Here is a 21,281-nt window from a genome sequence, read left to right as displayed (position 1 = left end):
TATTTATTTATAGCGATTTCCATTTTGGTAAAGGTTGGGAATTCAAGAGAATCATAAACAAATAACTCTCGAAACATTTCGCCAATCAAATCCAAAAAAATGTCCACCACCATTCCACCTCCCAACCCAACACCAAACAACAACTACCCACAACAAGCAGGCACAAGAAGAACAAGACGCACAAGAAAACCAGCAAATAACACTTCAACTATTTCAGATGACCATCACCAACATGTAGTGGTGGCTGATACTACTTTAAATTTAGCCAACACGGCTCCTCCACAGCCAAAGCGCACTCGTAAAAAGAAGGCCGATATTAAGAAGAGCATGGTGAATGCTAATGCATCAACAACATTCAAAGCTGCATTGAATGTTGTTGTGCAACATGCATCTGCATCATCAAATGTTGCTCACAAGCAGACTTCTGCAGGCACCACCACAACAGGTAAAACAACATCTAAAAATTCAAATCGTAGGAAAAGAGCAAAGAAACAAGCAACTCCACAACAATCAGAATCAACTCCACCACCATCTGTGTCCAATAATAATAATAATAATAATAATGGCACAAGTATGAATGGTCTCCTTTTGGATGAGAATAGAAAGAGAGATATTATTCATTTTGTCACATCTACTTTGGATGTGCCAAGAAAGATGGATACCAAGAAACTTCTCAAAATGGTTCACAAAAGATTCAAGTTGAATTATTCACAATTGAGTCCTCAAATGTTGGTTTATCAAATTTTACATCCCACTTTATTTTTCTATCAGACCCTTGAAAAGGAAACTCTTGAGGGTGGTTCTGTAAAGAAGATTTTCACTCTTCATTATGATCCAGACAGAATTTACAAATTACCAAATTTGAAGAAGAGAAAATATAGACATGTTTGGAGATTTAATAATGTCAAATCTGGAAAGAGACCTTTGGGGGATGGAATGAAATTCCAAAAACCATTGGAAGCTTATGAACTTCCTGATAAGATTAAGAATGTTTTGGATAATAAGAAAATATTGGAAAAACATGCAATGAATGCTCAACTCAAGAATGAATTGTCTGGTGAATTGAAACAAGGAACAAAGGTTACTCAACAGGAACCAAATGAACATGTTTCTACTAATGACATGTACACATACACTCATAATTTATTAGGAACATTATTACATGTTGAAGAGGCCCAAATGATTTATGACATTAAGCAATACGACTTGTCAGGAATTAAATTGGAAAGCTATGAGGAAAGATACAGACATGCTCCTAATTCTAGATTGTACAAAGTCTATTGTGCAGGTCTTGCTGAAAAGAGACCATCCGTATTGAGAGGAGATTTGATTTTATGTAGACCTCATCACGAAACAAAGGCAAGAACTGTTCTTTTCAAAGGTTTCATTCATTATGTCAATTTAGATCATGTAGTTGTTTCATTCCATGAAAATGTAGAAAAGTATGAAAAGGTTGATATCAGTTTCAGATTCTCAAGAACTCCAATCAAGTTGATGCATAGAGCTCTCTCAATGTGTGACTCTCCTTATTTCAGGAATGTATTTTCTGGTGCTAGATTCTTACTAATATCAAAATAGTTTTTGGACCTCCTGGAACAGGTAAAACATTCGTAGTATCTCAATGTATCTTGGAAATTATGAAACAAGATCCAAATCACAAGATTCTCATATGTGCTCCTTCCAATCAAGCAGCTGATATTATTGTGGAAAGACTGGTCGATAGTAACTTGAATCCATTAGTGAAAATGATGAGAATGAATAGTGTTCAAAGAGATCCAAATACATTCACAAAGAGGTGGATTATTAAATTCTCAAACAAACTTGATCAAGGTTTTGAAATTCCAGAATTACATGAAATCGCCAAATATGATGTAATTATTTCAACATGCACTTCATCTGGTTATTTGTACAGTAAGGGAGTTAAGCCAGGACACTTTTCTCATATTATTATTGATGAATCTGGTGAATCTGTTATTCCAGAAGCATTAATACCATTCTCTTTGAAAGGTGACAATACAGTTGTTGTGTTGGCAGGTGATCCAAAACAACTTGGACCAATTGTAAGATCTCCTCTTGCTGTTGAATATGGATTGGGCGAATCCCTCTTGGAACATTTAGTCAAGTTAGGAGATAATTGCTGTTCTATTACTCAATTACAACAATCATACAGAGCTCACCCTAAAATAATGCAAGTCTATAGCTCTGTATTTTATAATAATTCCTTAATTTCATCATGTACTGATATTAATTCAGCAAATCTCTTCATTAACAATCCAATTTTGGAGAATCCACAAGTTCCAATGTTGTTTTACCACGTTAAGGGTGATGAGAAACGTGATAATGACTCACCTTCATGGTATAATTCCAAAGAAATTCAAGTTTTAATGGATAAATTGGATGAAATCGTAAAGTCTGGATTGGTTTTCAACAGCAAACACAACCAATATAATCCTGAACATGAAATTGGCATCATTACTCCATACAGAAAACAAGCAGAAGAAATCAAAAAATTGTTGAGAAAATCCACCAATCCATTGTACAAAAAAATCTTTGTTGGAACTACTGAACAATTCCAAGGTCAAGAAAGAAGAGTCATCCTTTTGACAACTGTCAGATCGAGTAGCACTGAAGGATTGGAACAAGATTCCAAATTCAAGCTTGGTTTCCTACAAAATCCAAAGAGATTGAACGTGGCCATTTCCAGAGCCATATCACTCATGGTTATTGTAGGCAATGCAGAGTTATTGAGTATTGATGAACATTGGAAGAAGATTATTGAGATTTACAGGAATGAGAAGTGTTTCATTGAGTACGATAAATTCACACCACCACCATCTTCATCATCAGCAAGTAAAAGTGGTGGCAAAAGCAAAACTAAACAATATAATACTGAATCTCTGGAAATTAAGAGATATGAATAAAACATGTAATATGTATGACATGTGTGGTTGGTAATTTCTATTCCTTCAAATTCTTCCTAATATTCTTCCATTTTACATTAGATACACCAAGCTACTCCAATCTGATATTGAAAATGAGTAAGAAGAGTATGGCGAGTTAGTACCATGAATGTTACATGTGACCACGCATGTCATGGGAGATACAAATGTTGTATACTTGTCTTGTTGACTCAAACATGTGTGTTGGTGTATCACATGCGTCGTTTTTGTTTGTTTGTTTTTAACAGATCAATAGCAAACACTTTATGCACCAAGTAATTTAACAACGCTGGGAATTCCCATCTAACCTGTAAACTAGCTTGGAACCAAACAAACGTTGAGATTCGCCAAACTATTAAAAAATGTCCTCCTCTATTAGACAAACTTTGAGACAACAACACTTTACATGCACTGAAAAACTTGATTATGATGTAGAGCATCATGAAAGAGCTGATGTTAGAGAGGAAGCAAAGGTCTTAAAAGAAGCATGTGAAGCATTTCTTTTAAGTAAATACGACTATTTAATTGCATACGAATATCATCTTCCTTCTCATTACAAAGGAGATGCAATTCTTGCTAAATTTCGTAATGATGGAAAGATTGATATTTTGGCATTGGAAGCAAAGCATATTAACTATTCACCAGATGTGGTTTGGAGAAATCAAAAACGAAAACTTCAAAAACTCAGAGAACAAGTTACGAGATGTGGCAACAATGCCTCTCACTATTTGACTGAAATTCTTGAATGGGATACAGATTCGATTGGTACAATCAAACCATTTGGAGTTTACAATGGCCAAAATGGAGAGCTCAGAGATCACACAAAGGATCTCATTGAACCAGAACATTTTGAGCAAACAACAAGATTGGATTCAGAAGTACCTGTAACAAGCACTACTACTAACCAAGGAAATGGCTCATTCTGGGGAGCACTTGCTGTTGTTGGGGCAGTTTCTTTAGGAGCCATGTATGTAGCTGCCAATACTAATAACCCTCCCAATCAACAACAACAAGTTCAACAACAAGGAAGAAGAAACAATGAAAATGAAGAAAGCCAACAAGAATGCTTAATTATGTAATTAAAATACCATTTTAAATAACAGTGAGACATTCGTTTATTTGAGAGGATAAGTCAATTTTTCATCATCTTCTGATTCAATTTTTACTTCACAGCTTTAAGAATGTAAAGTTTTTGTCATTACTTTAGTCTTTTCCTCTGTATTCAAAACGCACCATTGAGAGAAAATGGAAGCTGAGTCATTACCAAGTATTGTTGTTTATTGAGGTGGAGAGAGAGTACAGTCCCGTCTCGAATAGTAAAAGGTCAATGATAATGCATCACATAAATTATTATAATTATTTTCATGTCTCAATCTCAAAATAATCTCAAAAGTCCTGTGAAAGCTTTAAGATTTCTTGCCAAAATTTTTCAGGTAATTTGGAAATTCTATTTTGATCTATGAAGAGTTGTTTTCTGTTGACAATGCTAAACTTGAGAATCTCTCTCAAAAATTGCTCAAATAGTTGTAAATCAAAATAATTTTCACAAACTTCAAGCATAGCAAAGTAATTATCAATGGATAGAGTAAAGTTATTCTTGCAATAATTGATTAGATATTGAATTTCATGTTTCATTGCCATATCAAGTAATCCAATAATTTTAACAGCATCAATTTTGTCAATTGAAATTCTATAACAATATTTGATCACAATTTCCAATAATTCCAAATCTTCTGATTCGTCAGGTGTGAATATTCCATCATCACTCAAATCACTGAAACAAGATCCACTGTCAAATAATGCATTAAACAATGTACTTGATGAACTCAATACAGTTTTGTGACAATATAAGTATTTGTTTTGTCCCATTTTGATTTTTACATCACTTGTTTTCATATCACCATATAATGATTCAATTGTTTGTGGTTCATTTTCAATTGTTTCCTCAATATTAATTGCAGTTGGTTGAGCAATGATCATTTTTGGAAATATGGCAGTAGCATTTCTCATAATTATTGGAAGAGTCGATAATAAAGTGTTTCCTTCTTTGGTTTGCATTTGAACAGCAGCATATTCAATGCAATGGTTATTCAATTGATCGAGAATGTAATTTTGAATACCAAATTCCTCATTGCAAGTTTTGAGTAAATTTTCAATTGTTTCCCATTTGAAAGTAAGATTTTCTAATGTGAATGAGTTCACAAATTCACTTGTCAATGATCTTTTCAAATCAATAAATTCACCATTCTTAAATAAACCCAAAATGAATAAAACATCCAACACTTCTTCTTTGCTAAACTTTACCTTGTTCTTATCATACAGCAAAGAATCAATTAATTTTTGAATAATTTCTTGTTGTGATGAACTCATCAAACAAAGCATCTTTTCATTCTTCAAAATATTACTAAATTTTGGTGAAATTTTTTCAATGAGTGGAATGAATCCATAAATTTGAAATCCAAATAATTGATCTCTTGAATGTTTTTTCAAATTATATTCTATTTTGGAGTACAAGCTACTATTTCCAGTTAATAACTTATTTCCAATATGAGGATACATTATAATATTAAAAGGTGAATCACCACTGAATCCAGCAGTTCCATTTCCTGCAATTGTTACAATATTTCCATTTTCCAATATTTTTCTAATTCTTTGATTACTTTAATCAGTAATATAAACTTCATTATTTGATGAAACAAAAACACTATTAGGATTATACAATTGTGCATTTGTTGCAGGACCATTATCACCACTAAATCCATAATTTCCATTTCCAGCAATTGTTATAATATTTCCATTTTCTAATATTTTTCTAATTCTGTTATTATGTTGATCAGTAAAATAAACTTCATTATTCGATGAAACAAAAACACTAGAAGGATTATAAAGTTGTGCATTTGTTGCAGGACCATTATCACCACTGAATCCAACAGTTCCATTTCCAGCAATTGTTATAATATTTCCATTTTCTAATATTTTTCTAATTCTATGATTGCTATAATCAGTAATATAAACTTCATTCTTTGATGAAACAAAAACACTACAAGGATAATTAAATTGTGCATTTGTTGCAGGACCATTATCACCACTAAATCCATAATTTCCATTTCCTGCAATTGTTACAATATTTCCATTTTCTAATATTTTTCTAATTCTATGATTACAAAAATCAGCAATATAAACTTCATTATTTGATGAAACAAAAACACTAGAAGGATTATAAAGTTGTGCATTTGTTGCAGGACCATTATCACCACTGAATCCAACAGTTCCATTTCCAGCAATTGTTATAATATTTCCATTTTCTAATATTTTTCTAATTCTATGATTGCTATAATCAGTAATATAAACTTCATTCTTTGATGAAACAAAAACACTACAAGGATAATTAAATTGTGCATTTGTTGCAGGACCATTATCACCACTAAATCCATAATTTCCATTTCCTGCAATTGTTACAATATTTCCATTTTCTAATATTTTTCTAATTCTATGATTACAAAAATCAGCAATATAAACTTCATTATTTGATGAAACAAAAACACTAGAAGGATTAAACAGTTGTGCCCTCGTAACTAGTGAAGACATTTTTTTTAATTGTAATCCGAGCAGAAAAATAAACTATTAGAAAATATTCTTCAAGAACAACTATATCATGTTCTCTGTTGTGAATTTTAGATGGTTTCTACATAAAACCAGGTAGAAGAACATTACTAGTGAGTGTTCAACATTTTTGATGGTGTGATGATGAAAAATGCTTAATAATGGTAAGGAGTGACAAATTTTTTAAAACAATTAAATGATGAAAAAACTATGGGAGGTTCGGTTCACCCAAATAACATTGACATTGGTTTATTCACCACTCAACTTGCTAGAGAATCTGGTATTCCCACAACTTTGGAGACTCAGTAACAAACAAAGCACTGCTAAATCGTAAGAAATGGGGCGATATGAAAATTATGGTGTGCCTAAATTAACAGAATATATTGTGCAAACTGGAAATGCGGAAAATAATGATGATGAAGTGGAAGATGAGGAAGAAATTGGAAAAATTAAATGTTAAAGATGTTGATGAAGAAGAGGAAGAAGATGGAGAATATGTTGATGAAGAGGAAGAAAATTAATACAAATGAATTACTGTTCAGAGGGTGCAAGGAGATGAATTTGCCAATTATTCATTTATTGAATTTGGTCGACCCATTACAGTTTGAGGTGGTGAGGAGGGGTAGAAATCTATTTAGGGGCGTATGGTGGTCAGAAAATAATCGGGGTAAACAAAATTATTTCTTCATTCCTGCTTTACATTTAATTCTAAAAATGTTTCTTCTTAAGAAACAACTCTGATTTTATTAAGGCACAAAAATCCATTTAGAAACAATTGCAGACAACATGGGTTAGCTACTCACCGATTTTTAACAAACTTTGAAAGGTACTAAATTTGGAAAATGTTAATTCATTGAAACCAAAAATCTGATTCAAAATCCTTGAACACAGCCAACACATCACGTGTGGCCAAAAAACAATTCCACTCAACCCTGTGTAGTCTAATGAAAGACATGTGAATGTGACGGGACTTGAACAACAAGTCCAAATCACATAATTCAGGTTCAAGTCCTGACACTGGGTTTCAACTTTTTATTCAAGAAGAAACTAAACTGAGATATTTAAAAATCAAAAAAAATGCAAAAAACTCTAAACTGGTACTTTATTGTCATCCAGCAAATTTAAAAACTAAATTAAACTAAATTAAATATAATAAACATGACCAAAACAGCTATAATAATTGATAACGGATCTTGTACTATGAAAGTAGGAATAGCAAACGAACAAGACAACACTCCGACATCAATCTTTCCAACCCTAGTTGGCCACCACAAGAAATCAACAAGCACCACTATAGTTGGTGATGAAGCCATTGCTAAGAGAGGTATCTGTACATTGAAATATCCAATTGAACATTGTGTCATTACCAACATGTCTGATATGGAACTAGTTTGATGCAGGCCAGAATTACATCCAATCTTGATGAGTGAAGCAGTGAGGGAACCAAAGTGTAATAGAGAGAGGATGACACAGATCGTGTTTGAGGAGTTTAATATATCAAGTTTTTATGTGGCAATGCAAGGAGTGTTGGCGTTGTTTGCATCTGGCAAGACAAGTGGAATTGTTTTGGATTTGGGAGAGAGTGTGTCGAGAGCTGTTCCTGTCTATGAAGGATATGCCTTGACACATGCCATTTCAAGTTGGAATTTTGCTGGAAGGGAAATTACTGAATATTTGGTTCAAGCATTTGCTGGATGTAAAATACCATATTTTGCAGAGCATCCAACAGATGTCATGACAGATATGAAGCATAATATTTGCTATGTTGCATTGGATTTTGATCAGGAAAATGAAAAGGCAGTGACTGATGTTTCTTATGAATTACCAGATGGAAGCTTGATTAACATTGGATGTGAACGATTCAAATGCACAGAGGAATTATTCAATCCCAATCTTGATTCACATTCTGGGATTCATGAACAGGTTTTCAATTCTATTAGAAAATGTGACATGGATGTTAGAAAGGATATGTTTTCAAATATAATCTTAGCAGGTGGAACAACAATGTTTACAGGATTGTCAGAACGAGTGGAAAAAGAGTTAAGTGCATTGGCTCCATCAAATGTGAAAATCAATGTTGAGGCTCCACCATTTAGAAAATATTCAGTTTGGCTTGGAGGTAGCCTGTTATCTTCTCTATCATCGTTTGAACCAATGTGGATTTCATGCAAAGAGTATGATGAAATTGGACCTTCAATAGTACATAGAAAATGCTTTTAATGTTGTGATGGAGAGTAATATTCAGAAATAATACTTTTATATTTTATTGATTTAAGCAATATCAATTTCACAAACGACAATGTCTTGCTTTTGTGAAGATAATCTAATGGTTGACATTTGTCTTTGTTCATTTGGTCTCATATAATTTGTAAAGAAGGTACACAAAATGGTTGTGCCACCTGTCAAGCTCTGAGAATGGTTACTGAAATAATTTGTTGTAGCTTTGTAAGCACCTTTTTGAGCTTTCTTTAACATGTATTCTTCTGGACCATATCCTTGTCTGAAATCTCTGGAAACATAACCTCCCATTCTTGTTCTATTGTGAGCATAATAAGCATGTTCACCATGTCTTCCTGGCTCTTGAACGTGCAAGTCAATATCAACATTATCAGTGTCCCAGGCCATTGAAATACGAATATCGAGGTCAAACTTGTGAATCAATCTCTTATCAATGATTGGTAAATCTGGATTGTTAAGCAAAAGATGGTTCATCTCTGTAGCAACGGTCATTTCAATTTCATCAAAACGAAGATCCCATTTACCAACAATAACTCTATTGAATAATTCCATAGCTTCTTCATGCTTTCCCATTCTTTCCTTAACTAGAGCAAGATCTCTGTATGATTGAGGTTCAAATCCATTAATGCTCTTAACTCTTTCAAAGACCCATTCAGCCAATTCCAATTCTTCAGCTTGATCAAGTCTATAACCAACAATACGATAAAGTTGAACATTTTCCAATTCAAGCTCTGAAACGTTGGTAAGAATTCTCACACCAATTTCCTTATTCTTAACTGATGAAAGGAAATAGTCAGCAACATCCAAATAGAAAGCTGGAGAATCTCTATAACTTTCTCTTTGTTTAACATATTCTTCATATGGATCTTTAGCTTGACTAATGGCAGTACAATAAGCAGCATCTGGAGTCCATGCTTTAACCTTAATGGTACCAGCAACACTAGGTTCTTCTTGAGAGGCTACTGACTTAGCAGAAGGAGGTGGTGGACTACCTGCACTTCCAAAAGCTGGTGGTGGACCTGAACTGATATCTGAACAACTCAAAGAAGGACTAGCAGAACGACAACAACAACTTCTAGCACAACTTGGAGATGGTGCACAAGAACGTCTGCAACATTCTCTGCAACATTCTCTACTCTCCTCACATCTACAACAACTATCCAAACTAGAGGATTGTACAGAGAGAGATTCAGAAATACAGTCATCCATTGCAGCCAACTTTTTCTTTTCCTTTTCTGGCTTTTCTTCAGGTAATTTAAAGTCAGTCTTATGCCAATTAACTCTTTCCTTCCACATACTAATAATTCTTTCTAACTTTTCCTTTTCTTGTTTATCCTTAGCTTCTTGTGCAGATGTCTTTACTTGCATGAATTGTTTATAGACTTCAGTGAGAGTCTTTGGCGGAACAATGTCATGTTTTTGATATTGACTCAAAGTTTCAAGAACAATCAGGGAAGTATTGTCAGTAACAATCCTAAATTCTTGGCCAATCTTCTTAATATCATCCTTGAAAAGTTGAGGGAATGCAGAGAGAGAGTCAATCTTTTGTTGAGCCCACAAAGTTGGAAGAATGGCAGCCTCTTCAGGAACATTGTTAACACTTGTTGGAATATCAAGTTCTTGAATGTGATAAATCTTTGAACCATATCTGAAAGATACAGCAACCTTAGCTGTTTCCTTTCCAGAGTTTTTGATTTTACCATATAATTTGAAAATTTCTCCTTCCTTCAAAGAAACTGGTTCGTTTGGATAAACTTCTTCCATATCAGAATCTTCGAAATCTGCAACAACAAATGACAAGACTGGTTTACCAATAGCATTCAAAATTTGATCTTGTGAAAGTTCGTTGGCATTGAGGTAAACACCACCAGACTTGGTAGAGATGTGCTTCAAGAGATTGATATTAACAGTAGATGAGGCGTTGACAAAGTAAATTGGTCTTTCAAAGCTGCATGATGGGGTAATTTCATGTCCAATTGTGTGAACACCATTAGTAAAAGCAATGCAATAATCAAAACTATCATCAATCAAATTTTGATCGAAAACAAGCATGTTAGAACCACCATCATAAACAATCTTTTCAGCATAACTCAAAGCATCTGAAGTGGATGAAAAATTCTTTTGATCTACAATGGCATTACTGAATGTTGAGAAGGAAATTGCTTTTGGATTCAAAGCTTCCAAAATTGCCTTGAATAATTGTAAATTCTTTGCATGACAATTAGATTGTGAAAGTGATGAATCCCAAACAATTTGAATTTTGTCTCCAATACGAGACATATTTCTCATTTCTTCGGTCAAAGATGGAACTGGGATAGAGGTCATAAAGTAACCATTTTCTGATGCAAGTAAAATATTATTAACTGAATCAGCCTGTTTGGTAATTTCAATACCAAAACCAATCAATTTGTCAGATAAATCACTCTTGGTAACATTGAAATAAGCAGCTCTCTTGCTTGCATTCTTACTTGACCAGATAGTCTTTTCTTCAACTCCTGAAGTTTTCATTGTAAAATTAGTTTCATATCCTTGCAATGATGTCTCATTCAAAGTAAATTCAATGTTGGATTCTCTTAATACTGAGAAATCTGTATAAGTAACAGGGAACCAAGCAGTGCCCTTAATTGTACCAGTTTCATTTTCATTTTGAGTTTCGATAATCTCATTCAACATTAATTGATACTTGACTTGAATTGTCTTATCTTGATTGTATGGTAATGGATAAATACGAGTACGGAAACAATTGGATTGTGCAACCTTTTCAACCATTGAAACCTTATTTCCAGCTCTAACTTCACTTTCAAAAACTTCCTTGGCCTTTTCCTTTTCAACTGGAACTGCATCAATGAGTTTTCCATCAACTTCCATTGCATAACCAGTCATCGTGGCAGTTTCAGGCATTGGAAGAACTAATTCACCTTCAATTGATCTATTTTCAATAGTATTTCTAAAAGTCATTGTGGAAAACGACTTGAACAATAGGATACATGACGTGACATTGAACTTTGTGAGCCACCAATGGTAAAACTGATGAAGCCTTGTCAGAATATTCCTTTCCAATATGTACATGGATGAAAGAATCAGGACTTGATTCGAATGTAGGAATATTATCAGTGATTGGTGTCTTCTTGATACAAGTAGCTCTACTGGCAGCCAATCCTGTTGGAATGCTTGTTCCCGATACTATCTTTACATTGTCGTATAATTCAATTTTCTTTGGAGCACTATTCTTTGGCTCCTTTTTAGTGTACTGCTTGTTGTTGTTCTTCATTGGTTGGTGTGTTGTATTTGTAGTGGTGGTTGTGGTTGTTTCAACTTGAGAAATATCATCATCAGCTGATGCAGCCTTGTTTTTACTACCAAAGAAACGTCCAAACATTTTAATAAATAATAATTAATGGGTATAGTTGATTACGAATATCAGATGATCTATAAACTGATGAGGATGGTGTCAGATAATGCAATCGGAAGGTGTTCGATTTAATTTTTTTAATTATGAATTGATCAAAAAAGTTCACACCAAAGATTTTAACTGTTTTGATGAGGAACACGGAGGGAACACATGTTCTTATGAAAAGGAGTTCAGAATGTTGTAACAACCAGGGAATATCTAGGAAAATGAATTTTAATACTTTTCAACAGTTTATATCACTATGATGATGTTGTATTGTTATGAATGGAAAGACCTGGAATTTTGTTTTTGATATTAGTGTTAAAGCATATATTAAAACATTAACAAATTACAAAAAGAGAAAGATGTTGAGAGAAGTATTTATTGGGTTTAACCCGATTCGAGCCTTAAATGCCCATTCGCTTCTTTAATTTCAATAAATAATTCACTCAATATGGATTTAAATTGGTGTGGTAGAAAGTAGATTGAGAATTTACTTGTTTCTCAAGGAAATCTTGTAAAGTAATTCAAGTAAAACAGATCGAACTGGTGAAGGTTTAAACTTCATAACAGCATCGTAAGCCATCCTCGTGTGTGTATCAGCCAAATCTTTAGTGGATTGAACGGCGTTACTCTTAATAACAAAGTTTCTAGCCATTTCAATATCACCTTCACCTGAGAATTTTCTATCAATTATTGGTTTCATTTGTTCTGGGAAAGCTTGAGCAGCGAAAATAATTGGACATGTTGTTAAACCTAATTTCATGTCAGCACCTTGAGATGGTTTTCCTAGGTCGTTTTGTGATTGTGTGAAATCGAGACTGTCATCAGTTAATTGGTATGCAATTCCTACGTGTTTTCCGAAAGTATATGCTGCATCAATTAGTTCACGGTTTGTTGATCCACTTAAAACAGCTGAAGCCTTACAACTGTTAGCAATGAGAGATGAAGTTTTAAAGAAGATGGTTTTCATATAATAATCAAAATCTAATTTTCCTTTTCCGGCCATTTGCAAAACTTCGCCATAAGCCAAATGTTCAATAACTGTTGAAATTAAATCAATAGATTCAATATTTCCGATTCTAGCCAAATTTATGGAAGCTCTGCCGAGAAGGAAATCACCAGCTAAAACAGCAACCTTATTTCCAACATTTTTGTTGAGGGCAGGAATTCCTCTTCTTGTATCGGCATCATCTACAATATCATCATGGATTAAACTAGCAACATGAATAAGCTCTGTTGTTTCAGCTAATTTTCTTTGTTTTCTCATGATTGTTTCCAAATCTGAAATTTCTGTTTGTTCATTGACAGCTCTACCGGTCATTAAAACCAACATTGGTCTGAAGAGTTTTCCAGGTGTATTGAAAAAGTACTTGGCAGCAGCATCAAGTACAGGATGGTCAGATTTAACACTATCAAGAATTTCCTCACCAATTAATTTCAAATCTCCATCGACTTGAAGGGAAATTGTTTTAGAAGTTCTATTAGGATCTGATGATTGATTATGTAATTCTCTGTCCTTCAAAATTGTTTCTTGAATGAGGTGAGCAAGAGTTCCTTTAGCGACACTTTCATCAATAATCATATCGGATGATGTAATAATTGAATCAATATTTTCTGTAGAGACTAGTTTAGGAATTTTGATATTAGTTAATACTTTAGAAGCGATGTTAGAAAGAATTCCATATTGTCTTCTTGATGTAAATTGATGATTCTTTTGACACAACAAATTCTTGCCTGAATTAACAAAAATTGATGATGATGAAGTCTTTTTCAGACCTAACCTAACAATAGAAATACCACTCATATTATTATTCTAGTAGTGAGTGTGTGGATGAGAGGGAGAGGGAAATACTCTAGAGGGTTGTTGCTGTTGATGAAAATAAAAAGACTGAGCGAAACAATAGTACTCTTTACAGCTCGCTCGTAATTTTTTTCAAAATTTCAATGAGTCCCGCAACTCTCTTCAAGCTTGCTGTGTTAATTAATGTTCATCCTTGAGCCTCTCTTGATGATAACGAGGCAAGGTTTCACTCTTGAATAACTTACTAGAAGTTCTTTTGAAGCCATGATGATACAGGATTTAATGTCATTCTCAAGTTATCAACAGTAAGCAGAATGGTGTTGGTGTTGGTTGAGGATGAATCGATTTTGACTGCATTTCAACGGAAAATAATAAAAGGCAATTATGCGAATTGATGAAAAAAGCAAATTGATTGAGCAAATTTACAAATTGCAAAAATGAACATTTTACAGTTTTTAAAGCAAATACAAATAAATTTAAATAAAATAAAATTAATGATTTAATAGTAATACAAAGTCAAATTAATTTTGACCAGAAACAGCCTTCCATGATGGTCTTGAGGAAATCTTTTCCCACCAAGCCTTAACATGTGGACGATCAGTGATCAAGTTTCCGAGACCAACTGGTGGAGCAAACAACAAACTACCATAAGGCAAGTGATACAAATCAGCCAAAGTGAATTGATTACCACCAATGAATTCTTGCTTGGACAAGATCTTTTCATAAGCATCCAAATGTTGATTCAATTTGTCAGTCAATTGCTTAACACGAGCATCATCAGTAGTACCCCAACCAAAGAGACCCTTGAACAACTTTTCGAAAGCCAAACCAGCAGCATTTGGATCAAAATATGCTGTTTCAATTGATGCACCTTGTTCGAATAAACCCAAAGCCTTAAGATCGGATGGAATCAATTCAGTTCCTTGACCCTTGTGTTTAGCTTCCAAATAACGACAGATGGCACGAGATTCATAGATCAAGAAACCATCATCATCAAGAACTGGAATGACACCAAATGGTTGCTTTTCCAAGAAGGATGGTGATTTATGTTCACCCTTGCTCAAGTCAACTACAATCAATTCATGTTCCAAACCCTTTTCCTTCAAAGTTGTCAAGACACGTTGAACAAGTAGATTGTGGAATACCATAGATTTTATAGACCATTTTGATTAGTGAATGTTGTTGTTTTTTATGATTTTGTTTTTGATTATTTGATGAAATTTGCTTCACACATTATTTATTTGATCAGCAACTTCCGAATGAATGGATCATGCGTGAGCACAAACTCATACCGATGGGATAAGGAGAACAAAAAAGGAACCTCAACATATGTCAACGGGGAATCTTCGGAAGCACAAACTGTGAGGCAAAACCCTGTGGTGGAAATTGTAATCTACTCTGATCCCATAGTCTTAAAAGATTAATAGCCTTGTTTCAACTATCTAAAGTAGACCAAAGAAAATACTGTTCTCTGGAATAAGACTTGCTGTTAATTGAAAATATTTGTAAACTTTAAGATCTGTCTACCCTGTTATTTCAACTGTTAAGAAAATATAGAAATTCTCAACATAAAAAGACAGACAAGAGGAATCGAACCTCTGACCCGCAGTGCTGGGCTCTGCTGCTCTCCCCACTGAGCTATGCTTGTCAAAAGCATAATGATCTGCACTAGAGGCTATGTCATTAAATTGTGTGACATAACATTTGACATTGAGAATATGCAATTTTTAATTTTATTAGGTTTCCATTGCCAAATATTGTCGCAGTAATGTAATTTTTCTCTGTTTCATGGGTGGAATGAGTTTCGTCTAGTTCATCTTATTCCAATTTGTTTAGTCTAGTTTTACCAAATCTATTGTGAAAAAAAAATGGCTATCAGAAACCATGGTTGTGATTTGATCATCCGAACCATTTTTCATTCAACAAACAATCAATACAATGATAATGATTTTCAAATTGTTGAACTAGAACATATTGATACAACAACACAATTTCTTACAAAACATTTTCAAGAAACCACCACTCGCCAACTTTCATCACTTTTATTCAAATATGAACATTTGGAAAAAGTACTTGCTTCAAGAAATCCAATTCGCTACCTCCAAGAAAATCCACTTCCAGATGCTCATTGTCCACTCATTTGTTACAAATTAATTCACCATAATGGAAATTTATTGCAATTTGCAGGTGATAAGATTAGGAATAATGAAGAGATGGTGATTCTTGCTGCACGTAGTAATGCAGTGGCAGTTTCGTTTGCAAGTGATGAATTGAAGAGAAATAGAGAGTTTGCTAAAGTTGCGATATTGAAGGGCAAATCTCCCTATTGGGGTAGATCTATTAATTGTACCTTTGAATTTTTAGAGAATTTTCATGATGATGAAGAAATTGCTTTAATTGCAATTGATTGTCAGAGACTTTCTTATAAATTTCTATCAGAACGATTGAAAATGAAAAGAATATTCATAGATAAGGCAATTAGTAATAATGGAACAATGATTGAATTTGTTCCGAAACAATTTATTAATAGAGAGCTGATTTTGAAAGCAATCAAATCGACAAAACACAAAAAAGAAGAAATTCTTAGATTCATTCCAGAAGAATTTAAATTTGACAAGGAAATAATTTTACAAATCGTTAGAAATTGTTTGGTTTTCCGCTATATTCCAGAAAAACTTAGAAATGATAGAGATGTGATCTTACAATTCGTCAAGTCAAACAAAGGTGACACTCTTCAATATGTCAATGACAAGTTCAAATCTGACCGAGAAATTGTAATGGAATCGGTTAAACAGAATGGCTGTAATTTAGCATATTCCCACGAATCTTTGAAGAATGATAAAGAGATAGTTACACTTGCTATTAGGAATAATATTGAAGCAATTAAACATGCTAGTGATGATTTGAAATTTGATAAGGAATTGCTAATGAGTTCAATTACATCAACTGAATGTTTTTTAAAATTTTTAACATGTGTTAATCCAATAATACAATACGACGACGAGTTTATAATTGAATTAATAAGTGATCACACGAGATTTGGTGAGGAAAGAGGCTTTGATATTAAGAAAATTAAGGAAAAATTCCAAATGAAAATGATTGAAATTGATCCAACTTTCATATACAAGGCGAAACTTGAAGAACCAACTTTCAGTTCATTAATTGATAGAGAGCACATACTACAATTACTAGAATATCAACCCTCGAGTTTTGTTCATCACCAAGATCCAATATTTGAAAAGTTCAAATCCGATAGAGAAATTGTAAGAAGAGCTATTCAATTATGTCCATCATCTCTAACATTTGCCTCAAAGGAAATTCAAAACGACAGGGAATTTATTAAGGAAGCTATTCAATATCATTATAACAATTTTAAATATGCCTCAAAGGAACTTCAAAATGATATTGAATTAATTAATCAAGTGATTGAAAGGAGAGGTTCATATTTTATACACATTTCAGATGAAACTTTGAAAAACGACAGAAACCTATTCCTCAAAGCCGCTAGGAATACCTATCATGATATTTATGAAAATATTGGAGATGAACTAGCTCATGATAGAGATTTAGCATTGGAATATACAAAACAAGTTGAAACTATCGCAAGTCTTCCTTTCGATTTCAAACATGATAGAGAAATTGTTGAAATTGCCATTCAGATGTCTTCAACAGAATATGAACAAGCCTCTTACGAATTGAAAAATGACAGAGAAATTGTATTAATGACTTTAAAAGCTAACGCAAATACGTCCGTTTCTCTAAGTGATATTGTTTATAGACCTTTAGATTGGGAAATTTGTTATGAAGCATGTAAAGCTAATGGAAAAAACTTACAATCAGTTCCATCACAATATCAGGATGATGAAGAAATTGTTCAAGTAGCTATTGATACTGATTGGACTGGTGAATATTTTGAATTTGCAAGTAACAGATTGAAAAGCGACAAGAATTTTGTTTCAAAACTAATGGATATTAATCCACTAATTTATTGTTTTATTTCACATGAGCTGAGAAGTGATAGAGAATTGGCAATCAAGGCAATTTCAAAGAAGGGTGAAGTATTACAATACTGTTCTTCTGAATATCAAAATGATAGAGAAATTGTGTTAAAAGCTGTGGATAACTACCCAAATGCTTTTTACTGTTCCTCAAAGGAATTACAAATTAATGATAGTGAAATATTTGAAACTGCTATTAGAAATGGACTTTCAATTCATACAAATGAAGAAACCTATTTTCAATCCTTTATTACAAAGGAAATGGCCTTACAAGCAATTGAAAATAAGTTTAAATTTAACCAACTTCAATTTAATATGAGAAATGATTATGAAATTGCCCTGAAAGCTGTCAATAAGAATATGGATAATTTAAAATGGACGTCAATGAAACTAAACAAGAAATTCCTATTAGAAATTCAACCAATGGAGTATAATTTAATTAATATCCCATTGAAATTTAGAAATGATCGTGAAATTGCCTTAAAATCAATGCAAACCCATGGAGATTCATTTATTCTTTTATCAAGAGAATTACAATTGGAATTTTCACACGATAGACAAATCATGTTAATGGCTGTAAAATCATCAAGTTCCATATTTTCACATGCATGTAAAGAATTACAACAAGATTATCAATTTATTTCACAATGCATTGAACTTAATGGACAAGTATTGAAATATCTAATTTCAACACCCTATTATTTGGATAGAAATTTAGTATTGAAAGCAGTTCAATTTCCTCACACACTCCTGTTTATACCTTTAGAATATTTGAAGGATAGAGAAATTAACTTGACGGCTGTTAAAAGCTGTAAGGAAAGCATAATCTCATGTACCTACGATATGAAATGTGATTGGGAAATTGCTTTATCCAGTTTATCAAGTGATATTTGCGATACTATCGTCTATTTACCGTATGAGCTAAGATCAAATAGGGAATTTATTTCTAAATGTATGGAAATTAATAAGGAAAGTATTGTTTATGCAAACTATTCATTAAGATATGATAGAGAATTTTTAAAGGAATTGAATGAAAAGTATGATTTAGTGACAAATCCTTCATTTGACTTGAGGAAATCAATTGATTTTAAATACTTGGTTGACTTGGTTTCTAAAGTATAAAATAAACTTGTCACTGAAGCATGTCGACTTTATATGTTTTATTTGAATCAATTCTGATTTTTGAAAATATTGAAGATATTGTTTTTAGCAAAATAACCATAGCGCTATTCAAATCAACATTTGTGAAGAAATTAAGAAAGATTTAAATAGTGTTCTCAACACACCATGGATCAAGGTAAGACTTCAATCGATGATTTTAATGTTTTAATGTTTGAATGTTTGGAGAAGAACTTTAGTTTGTAATACTGTGAATAAGTTACTGGACTAGGGAATAAAGTTGTTTTTATAAATTAATGTTGTTGATAATACAATTATTGTTTTTCTTAACAAGAATTACTTTGAATTAACAGATGCAACGATTACACTGTAATAGGTTTGCAATCTAACAAAGGATTCATTGGTTCCACCAGAATCTGGATGGTAAATCTTTCTAAGTGTTTTGTAACGTTCATTAACATTGTACTTGGTTTCATGAGATAAACCAAACCAAAGAAGAGCTTCTTGGAGAGTGTCTTGAGGATTTGGTTTCAATATCTCAGAATATAGCTCAAATAGTCTGTTGGATGCCATTGTTGAGATAACACCACCAACTGCTGAAACACCAGCAGCAACAACAGAACCAATACCTGGAAATAAAAGAGAAACAAGTGCTATAGTGGCTGTTCCTCCTGCCATACCAACAAGTGTTGTTGTGGCGAATCCCATGAGATTTTTACAACACTCAACACCACTCTTTTGTTGTTTCCAATAAAGTTCAATCTCTTCATGAATTTTAGGTACAGCAAAAAGAACGGGAATAATCCACGTGGAATTCTTCAAGACTGATGAGCTAACTTGTGAAATAGTTTGATTAGTGGAGCTTAAACCGAATGTGTTGATTGTAGAGAGGGTTGTTGAGACTCCACCACCAACAAGAGCTGCCATACCACCTGTCTTTCCAGTATCCAAAATAGCTTTGGAAACAGTTTTCTTTCCATTGAGTACTTCAGCTCCATTCATGACAGCTGCTCCAACGAGCCCTGCTACAGCTCCACATTTAGCTCCCTCAAATCCTGCATTGCCAATACTCTTCAAGTTGTCTTGAGCCACCTGATCTAATTTTTGAGTTTCATTGCTTTCAAATTCTTGGGCTCTTTGCAAATCTTCTTCAATCGCAATTTTCTGTTGATTTTCATGCTCATTTCTCAAGGTTTCAACTTTTTGATTGTATTGGTTTTCTTGGGATTTCATGATCTCAGACTCGTGACCTTGGTGTTTTGAATATCTCCTTCCATTTGACAAGTCAACTACCCTACTCTTTTTGTGTAAAAAGTGTTTGTATCTTTCATATTTAAAACCTGGAAGATGTTTCTCAGGAGCAACAAATTCTTTGAGCTTTAAATCGCTTTGGTATTCTTGTTTCTGATAATGAGATGGGGTATTGATGGTTGGTTTCAAAAAACTGTGACAATTGGAGGAAGATGAAGAACCTTCATTGACATTCTCAACACATTCCTCAACAATAGCTGTTGATCCCCTTTCAACAACTTGAATGATAAACTCAACATTGCCACCTGAAATTATTCTCTCATGTACATCTTCGAATACATTATCTTCATTCATTACTTGTAATTTGAAAGAGGAAGAGGTAATTTCAAGCTTTGACTTGGCATAATCAAAAATATCCTTCCACAATGTAGCAGTAGAATTGAAAATTTTGTGTTTTCCTCCCTCTATCTTGAGGGTATATGAACGTTTCAATGGTTCTAGAGCAGTTGTTAATATCTCATAATCAGCATTACTGTCTTCATAAACCACCCTTTCTGTCCTCTCAGAAACTGTGAGATTTAAATCTGGAGCAACATTAGTTTGAGGGCTGTCGAGAGTGACAATAATCATTAATTGTTCATGTTTAAAGAAACGTTTTACATAACTGTCATTCTTCAGGACTATTTCACGCTCTAATTTGGGATCTAAGTAATAAACTTCAATCTTTTCATTTGGCAAGAGTGCTAACTCATCTCTAATAGCACTGATTAAATCTTGATGACTGGTTTCTTTTGAAACAGTGATAAGGTGATTAACATCATTGAAATGTACAACCACATCAACCTCGTCAAGATTCATTTTTTTTGAATTAAAAGTCCTTTTGCCACCAACCTTGCAGCAATTTGAAGAATTCACGATCACGTTTGCAATCTTGTTCA

General features: G+C 33.3%; 10 protein-coding genes and 1 non-coding gene across 11 annotated transcripts; 4 read left to right on the top strand and 7 right to left on the bottom strand.

Annotated features, from left to right (window-relative positions):
• Window positions 1–99: 99 nt before the first annotated feature.
• On the top strand, window positions 100–2,921 carry NAEGRDRAFT_74324 (uncharacterized protein; the record flags this gene model as incomplete). The annotated part of the gene is made up of 2 exons (XM_002670610.1): window positions 100–1,516; window positions 1,579–2,921. 2 exons carry the CDS (start codon window positions 100–102, stop codon window positions 2,919–2,921), a joined length of 2,760 nt encoding a protein of 919 aa, XP_002670656.1.
• Window positions 2,922–3,301: 380 nt separating this feature from the next.
• On the top strand, window positions 3,302–4,018 carry NAEGRDRAFT_74323 (uncharacterized protein; the record flags this gene model as incomplete). Its single annotated transcript, XM_002670609.1, has 1 exon — window positions 3,302–4,018. One exon carries the CDS (start codon window positions 3,302–3,304, stop codon window positions 4,016–4,018), a length of 717 nt encoding a protein of 238 aa, XP_002670655.1.
• A 307-nt stretch (window positions 4,019–4,325) lies between these two features.
• On the bottom strand, window positions 4,326–5,498 carry NAEGRDRAFT_74322 (uncharacterized protein; the record flags this gene model as incomplete). Its single annotated transcript, XM_002670565.1, has 1 exon — window positions 4,326–5,498. One exon carries the CDS (start codon window positions 5,496–5,498, stop codon window positions 4,326–4,328), a length of 1,173 nt encoding a protein of 390 aa, XP_002670611.1.
• A 102-nt stretch (window positions 5,499–5,600) lies between these two features.
• On the bottom strand, window positions 5,601–6,527 carry NAEGRDRAFT_53386 (uncharacterized protein; the record flags this gene model as incomplete). The annotated part of the gene is made up of 1 exon (XM_002670564.1): window positions 5,601–6,527. One exon carries the CDS (start codon window positions 6,525–6,527, stop codon window positions 5,601–5,603), a length of 927 nt encoding a protein of 308 aa, XP_002670610.1.
• A 1,173-nt stretch (window positions 6,528–7,700) lies between these two features.
• NAEGRDRAFT_44817 (uncharacterized protein) lies at window positions 7,701–8,762 on the top strand (the record flags this gene model as incomplete). The annotated part of the gene is made up of 2 exons (XM_002670608.1): window positions 7,701–7,915; window positions 7,970–8,762. 2 exons carry the CDS (start codon window positions 7,701–7,703, stop codon window positions 8,760–8,762), a joined length of 1,008 nt encoding a protein of 335 aa, XP_002670654.1.
• Window positions 8,763–8,813: 51 nt separating this feature from the next.
• NAEGRDRAFT_53384 (uncharacterized protein) lies at window positions 8,814–11,738 on the bottom strand (the record flags this gene model as incomplete). Its single annotated transcript, XM_002670563.1, has 1 exon — window positions 8,814–11,738. The coding sequence occupies one exon, from the start codon at window positions 11,736–11,738 to the stop codon at window positions 8,814–8,816; it is 2,925 nt and encodes a 974-aa protein (XP_002670609.1).
• A 926-nt stretch (window positions 11,739–12,664) lies between these two features.
• Window positions 12,665–13,978, bottom strand: NAEGRDRAFT_74318 (uncharacterized protein; the record flags this gene model as incomplete). Its single annotated transcript, XM_002670562.1, has 1 exon — window positions 12,665–13,978. One exon carries the CDS (start codon window positions 13,976–13,978, stop codon window positions 12,665–12,667), a length of 1,314 nt encoding a protein of 437 aa, XP_002670608.1.
• A 485-nt stretch (window positions 13,979–14,463) lies between these two features.
• On the bottom strand, window positions 14,464–15,166 carry NAEGRDRAFT_55912 (uncharacterized protein). The gene has a single exon (XM_002670561.1). It carries the CDS (start codon window positions 15,121–15,123, stop codon window positions 14,497–14,499), a length of 627 nt encoding a protein of 208 aa, XP_002670607.1. The 5' UTR covers window positions 15,124–15,166; the 3' UTR covers window positions 14,464–14,496.
• Window positions 15,167–15,550: 384 nt separating this feature from the next.
• Window positions 15,551–15,623, bottom strand: NAEGRDRAFT_t696. The gene has a single exon. It is a non-coding gene; the product is annotated as a tRNA-Trp (tRNA).
• Window positions 15,624–15,843: 220 nt separating this feature from the next.
• NAEGRDRAFT_74316 (uncharacterized protein) lies at window positions 15,844–19,095 on the top strand (the record flags this gene model as incomplete). Its single annotated transcript, XM_002670607.1, has 1 exon — window positions 15,844–19,095. One exon carries the CDS (start codon window positions 15,844–15,846, stop codon window positions 19,093–19,095), a length of 3,252 nt encoding a protein of 1,083 aa, XP_002670653.1.
• A 267-nt stretch (window positions 19,096–19,362) lies between these two features.
• NAEGRDRAFT_81778 (uncharacterized protein) lies at window positions 19,363–21,201 on the bottom strand (the record flags this gene model as incomplete). The annotated part of the gene is made up of 1 exon (XM_002670560.1): window positions 19,363–21,201. One exon carries the CDS (start codon window positions 21,199–21,201, stop codon window positions 19,429–19,431), a length of 1,773 nt encoding a protein of 590 aa, XP_002670606.1. The 3' UTR covers window positions 19,363–19,428.
• Between the last annotated feature and the right edge of the window lie 80 nt (window positions 21,202–21,281).

The sequence above is a fragment of the Naegleria gruberi genome (assembly GCF_000004985.1).
Source record: "Naegleria gruberi genomic scaffold NAEGRscaffold_69, whole genome shotgun sequence".
NCBI lineage: Eukaryota > Heterolobosea > Eutetramitea > Acrasida > Naegleriidae > Naegleria > Naegleria gruberi.
Note: the sequence above shows the minus strand (reverse complement) of the source record. Positions and strands in the feature narration are given on the sequence as shown.

Coding starts and splice junctions, on each gene's coding strand:
- NAEGRDRAFT_55912 (XM_002670561.1), bottom strand. CDS start 15,123: ATGGTATTCCACAATCTACTTGTTCAACGTGTCTTGACAACTTTGAAG.